At 37.0% G+C, this 6,000-nt stretch overlaps 1 protein-coding gene across 4 annotated transcripts in view; it reads right to left on the bottom strand.

Annotated features, from left to right (window-relative positions):
• Positions 1–74: 74 nt before the first annotated feature.
• Positions 75–6,000, bottom strand: part of Chl1 (cell adhesion molecule L1 like) — a 208,503-nt gene continuing 202,577 nt past the window's right edge. For all 4 annotated transcript variants that reach the window (XM_041633393.1, XM_041633376.1, XM_041633366.1 and 1 more), the window contains one exon: positions 75–3,860. In XM_041633393.1, the coding sequence (XP_041489327.1) occupies positions 3,644–3,860 (217 nt within the window). In that variant the 3' untranslated portion in view covers positions 75–3,643. The remainder of the gene's footprint in view (positions 3,861–6,000) is intronic.

Below are 6,000 nucleotides of genomic sequence, written 5' to 3'. Positions count from 1 at the left end.
GAATTAGTAGGAACCAAGTTTAAGCTTGCAATGTAAATTCTGCTTTTAATTAGATAGAAAGGGACACAGACGTCTTTAGAGTACACGAAGTCAAACTTTTATTTGAAAGCTGAATTTCATGTTTAATGAAAATAGTATTGAACCACAAATATCCATAAGCATAATACAAACACCATCTACAACACAAACGCACGCGAATAAAGATCTACTGTGAACATTAATCTATGTGAGAACAGAAAAGCTAACCAGATGAGCCTGCCCTCTGTACTTTTTGTCTCTTTGACGATGCAGTCAGTTGAAGACAAATCAAAGTAGCTTTGGCCCAGCCCTACTTACCTCACTATAGGAACACTAGGATACATCTACTACCACAGACCACAAACCAGTACTACAACCAATTTAAAGTTGTTACGAGAATTACGCCTTCATGGCATGTAAACATATTTAGGTTTTCGATTGGCAAAAATGTTTTAAATACTTAGAAAAGCAGCCGACATCTCTCCTTATTGTCCTCTATCTCTTCCATGAGTAGAAAATAGCATTAAGTCCATTGTGCTCTACAGTTTTCTATAAACATGGGTACATCTAAAATATCAGATGCCTTTATACCAAGAGAATAAATCTACTGATTTCACATCTTACAAATATGCATGCAAAAATGAGTGGGAAACACTTTTGTATAGCAAAGACCCTGCTTAGTTTTCTTCCGATTATTAATTTTCAATGGCATATGCAAATCGTACTCCACACTTAACAGCAAGATTTAGTTTATTTTCTGTAGATCTGTTTTCTATAAAAATATATTTATGTGCTTAGAGGGGGAAAATTGAGTTGGTGTATGTGGGGGTGAGTTTTTGATACTTAATTTGATTACAGGTTGGGTCATGAAGTTAAAAGGCATCTTAGATTATCATTCGTAAGTTTTCTTAGTACAAAAGAACACCCTGTGACAGCAAACATTAGCACTTTTGTAGCACAGTTTGAAGTTAAAGCAGTTCAGCAATATGCCTAAGGTTTTTATGTATAGTCAGTGCTGGAACCTGGAAGAGAACACAGATTTCCCTGACCCTCAAACAGTTCTTTCTGAACTTATCCCCATCCACAATCCTGGAGGTTATATACAATCACTTACATTAAAATCATACTGTCAGTAGACTACAGAAAGTTACTGCAAAACCAGTTAAGAACAAAGTTGTATATATTAGCAGCTGCCTTAAAACTCAGGGGGGGGGGGGAGGATTTCCCAAATAATTATTGCCCAATGGTAATCAGCATTGCACATCACAGAGTCTGACACTCACTGTTTAAGAGAAAAAAAGAATTAAATCCACTTTAACCTACTGGATGTGTTTTCATTTGAGCACACTGAATAATCCAATTCTACAATTAAAATCAAAGGACTCCAAGGATCTTGTCTTGCTCTACGGAAGATGTACAACAGAATGAAACCAAATAGTATTTAGAAGTTCACAGAAGCTAGCAAAAGGGGTTATAGCACAATCTCATTTTCTTCAACCGTCATTTGGAATAAAAATGTAAGTATTTGCACCAACATTAGACTTAAAGATTATTAAATTTTTAATGAAACAGTTCTACATTGTTGGTTATTATTATCAACCCATACAACCCTTTCCAAACTACATTTTGAATGATGATAAGGAGAAGGAGGCAGAATAACAGCGTAATTAATTTTCTGTGCAGCTCAGTTCCACAGCCCCCCACCTAAAATGGCACACAACAGAGGCTCCTCCAGCAATCTGTGCCTTAGTCATCAGATGGCGCTGGGGATCAGTTCACACAGTGGATGTGTAGATCCTTACACACTCATGCAGGTAGAGAATAAAGATATCTGCCCCCTTTCTTTTACTATTTCCAGGAAAGTAGCTAAACATTGAGATCCATGATTTTGAGAAAACAGGTTTTTCCTACCTATGCATTCTAGAAGAGACATGAGATTAAAAAAGTATGTTTTGTGTACATTACTGCATTGGTCATTTTCCTATCCATGATTTTAACCCCAAAGCAACATAGCACATCATATCAATTAAACATGAAGACTAAACAGTAAGGATATGCCAGTAATTACACAAAGTAAAGTTAAATCTCTGAACTGTATCACAACACAGTTAATAATTTCATGGTGAGGTTAAAAGTTTCCATTACACGAGAGTGTTAGCATCCATTATTTACTTATATGTGCGCAGAGTTCTTCAAGGTATTTCTAAAACACTCTAAAACTTCCGTACCATTTTAGATGGACTGGTAGCCCACATGACGGAAACTAAATTCCCTGACCCTGTACTAACTATGACAAAATGAAAACATTAAAAATGATGACACCACCACAGATACATTTACAATATGATATAAACTAACAGGTACATAAGATTTTCTACTGTAAATAATTTTATTTGCTGGAGACTGGGGCAGGAATCCACTCCAAAACTTATTTTGAACAATATGAATGTATTTCCCTCTATCGTTATAGGCTATTTTATTTTGAGAGCATGTGAAGGAGAGAAATATAAGAATAGAATCCAATTATTCATGTAATCTTGAATCTGGAATGCTGGGTTAGCCCCTGAAGGATGAAAACAGCATCCTACTATATACACTTTAGCTGTACAATCATGCTTATTAATGTTCTCTTTCTCACTTCAAAATAAAACACTATGTGTAAATATTAATATAATATGTACAAGGCATTCATAAAACATATCCAAGGGAACCAGTCTATAAACATAAAGGCTGAATGCTGTGAACATACAAATGAAGATACAAAATACAATCATCAACATCTTCTTTCTCTTTTTAAAATAACCTCTGATCTTCTGCAGCTCCAGTTAGTTCAAGTTAAAAAATAAAAAAAGAAAGGAAGAAAGGAAGGAAAAAAGAAAGAAAGGAAGGAAGAAAGTAAGGAAGAAAATTAGATAGATGATTGATAGATAGATAGATAGATAGATACAGAGTTACCACACCGATGGAAATTGAAGACAATCATTCAGAAATTGAAAACATTGTAACTCTGCATAAAAATGGTAGCCTCTGGGCAAATAGTTAGGAGCTCAATAAATACAAGTTGCATGATCATCTAAGACCTTTACTACTAAATTTTAAATAATAACTTCAGACTGTATAGATTCCATGAAGTGTTTAATAAGACATTCATATTCCTTTTTACATTTTAAATAACCTGCTTACTTGCTTACAATCTTTTAACCTGTAGTGAATCAAAGTCACTAAAACAGTTCTTAAAAACTAAATACAACTGTGTATCCAGAGAAACCCACACAGTTAGCAACATTAATGCACACACACTGAACAGGAGAACCAGGCAGACCTGGAATATGCAAAAGAGGAACTTTGGATTCAGTCAAAGTGGATCTAAGTACAGGATTTGTTTTGTGTTCTGCATTTTGAGCACCCGAAACCAAAACCATAAACGAAACACAGGCCTGAAGTGTTTGGCATCTGACTTTTTTTTTTTTTTCTTTTTGAAGGCAGGGCTATTTTTCTCAGCAAAATTGCAGAATGTCAGAATGTCAGCCTCCGGACACGTGTTTCCACTCCTCTGTAAAAGATTTTGCTCCCCGGAAGAGACTGGGGAGGAGTGTGTTAGCCAGTGGTGGTGCGTGTGCTGTGTCTAGGCCCGGAGTGGGAACGTGGCGGTCGAACTTCCGTTGCTTTCAACAGACCCTTTCTCCTTAGCTCCGGTGTAGGCGCCAATAAAAGATCCATCTTCATTGAATATGGAGTGGTCTCCCTCTCCGTACTCCACTAAGCTGTCAGCACTCTCTGTGGGCTGCATGTTCCTATTCAAGGACCGAAGGCTCCCTTTGAGAGGTTTTTCATCACTGTCACTGGAAAACAAAACAGAGCCATTCCCCGGGAGCTCAGATTCACAGGCACATACAGTAGCAAGACTCTTTCACAAGTGCTAACGGGTTCGATAATTTTCAACTTGTTCATATTAACACAAATGACAGGGAAATGCAGCTGAAATGACACATCAATAAGTAAGTATTGTAAAAGCCATAACTAGTTTTCTTTATTCTGCGTGACTGAGGAACACTTTTCTGCTTTTTTCACACCTGTGTTTCCCTTTTAATTGAGGGCCTGCTTTGGGACATGAAGATGCAACATGCTGATTCATATTGAGGCTATAGTGTGGTTGGTTACCTGTGCGCTCCCTGAATTCACATGCTAAACTGCTTTACCCAAGTATGATAACAACGGTGTGTGGGCTCACTGGAGATTAGCAGTCACAGAACAGTCCTCATGAAAGGGATTTGCCCTAGTGAAAGGGCCTCCAGAAAGCAGCTTTGCAGTTTCCAGGGCAGAACAGGAGAAACGGGCATCCATAAGTGAGATGGTTAACTCAGCACACACTCATCCTGTCCTGACTTGGATCTCACTGCCCAGTCCCAGGACTGTGAGAAATATTCTGTTGTTTAGAAGTCACCTAATTATGCCACAAGCGGTCGCTATTCAGTAGTCTCAGGGCAGAAGACAAGTGTTGCTTTCCTTGCTTTATGCACTCTTGTTGCTCTTGGCCTTGGGTTTTGATCTTTTAGCTCTTATTTTGGTCATATAAACTCCTGTATCCTTCTCTTTTGTTTAGTATAACCAACCAAATTTAGTTTCTTATAAAATTTTCAATTAAAATTATTAAAAGTACCCTGATTAAATTAGGTCCCAGCCCTACCTACCCACCTACCTATCTGTCTGTCTATCTATTTGACACAGAGGGAGAAAGGGAGAGAGTACACAGCAAAGTAGGAAAAGCACTTGTTAGGAAGACTAAGGACTTGAGCTCAAAAGATAAGAAAGTAAGATAAGATAATGGGCAAGTGTGAACAAAGTACTATATATACATAGGAATTGTGAAATAATAAGTTCTAAAAGAAAATATCAATCATTGTGAATACTATTAATATGATATCTGATGTGTGTTTTACTCATTATGAGAAGCAATCCTGAAGCCACAAAATATTTACGAAATTATGCCCTTTATATATCTGATTTTAAAAATTAAAAAAAAAAGTTTTAAATACCAGTTCCTAAGTGACTAGATGACAAGAACCATCTGTGTTTGACACACTATTGGGAAAGGAACGTTTGGGTATCTGTGTTTGACATCAGCATAAATCAAGATATCTGTGTGGTATGGTAACAGGTTTCAGAATGAGGACACTGAGATTCTAAAAATAAAAATAAAAAAATTGTGGCATTGACTTTGGGGCCAGATAACGAGTAATATAAACATATATCTAAGGGCAAAGCACATAAGAAAGTTCATGAAAAATTAAAAAGACAAAAATTCCTGATGAATATTAAGTTTTGGAATAAAATGCCAGAAAACATACTGACTGTTTGAAAGGCTGTAACTGTAAATGATATAGGGAAACAAAATGACCAATCCTTTCAGAGAAGCTGCAGAGTGTAGACAAATAAGCTTATGGACAAGGAATAGATTCAGGGGTTTGTTTTGTTTTGTTTCCCTTCATAAAAATGTTTGTGAACAGTTGTCCTCAGACCTCAGCGGTCCCTGTTCAAAAGGAATGTGAGCAATTGTGTAAAGTCTTCCCTTTAAATGTGTGCTGAACCTCCAATAAATAGAATAGACTAGAGCAATGAGATGTAAGTTCTAAGATTGGGGTATCAACATACTATGAATTGCCTCTTGGGTACTCAATCTGGTGTTTCTGCCTCGCCTAAAGCTAGATATTACTAAGTATCCTGGAGATAAGTCCACGTGGCATGGAATTGAGGATGACTTTGGCTTGCCAAAATCTGAAGTTCTTAACCCCTAGGTCTGGATGTAACCAAGCTCTGGCAACACACACATAAGGAAGCAGATCTACTGTCAGCCAAAACTTCAGGTGAGACCACAATTCTTGTCAAAAGCCTGTCTCCTGAAGATCATACACCAGAAGCACATACCTGGCTTCATTTTGCATGGGCATTGAGATAATACTCAATTATGATCCTAAGTTTTAC

The sequence above is a fragment of the Microtus oregoni genome, unplaced genomic scaffold (assembly GCF_018167655.1).
Source record: "Microtus oregoni isolate MIOR12 unplaced genomic scaffold, Mior012 000002F_ref0000024, whole genome shotgun sequence".
Taxonomy (NCBI): domain Eukaryota; kingdom Metazoa; phylum Chordata; class Mammalia; order Rodentia; family Cricetidae; genus Microtus; species Microtus oregoni.
The sequence above is the reverse complement of the archived record's forward strand: the minus strand, read 5'-3'. Positions and strand labels throughout refer to the sequence as shown.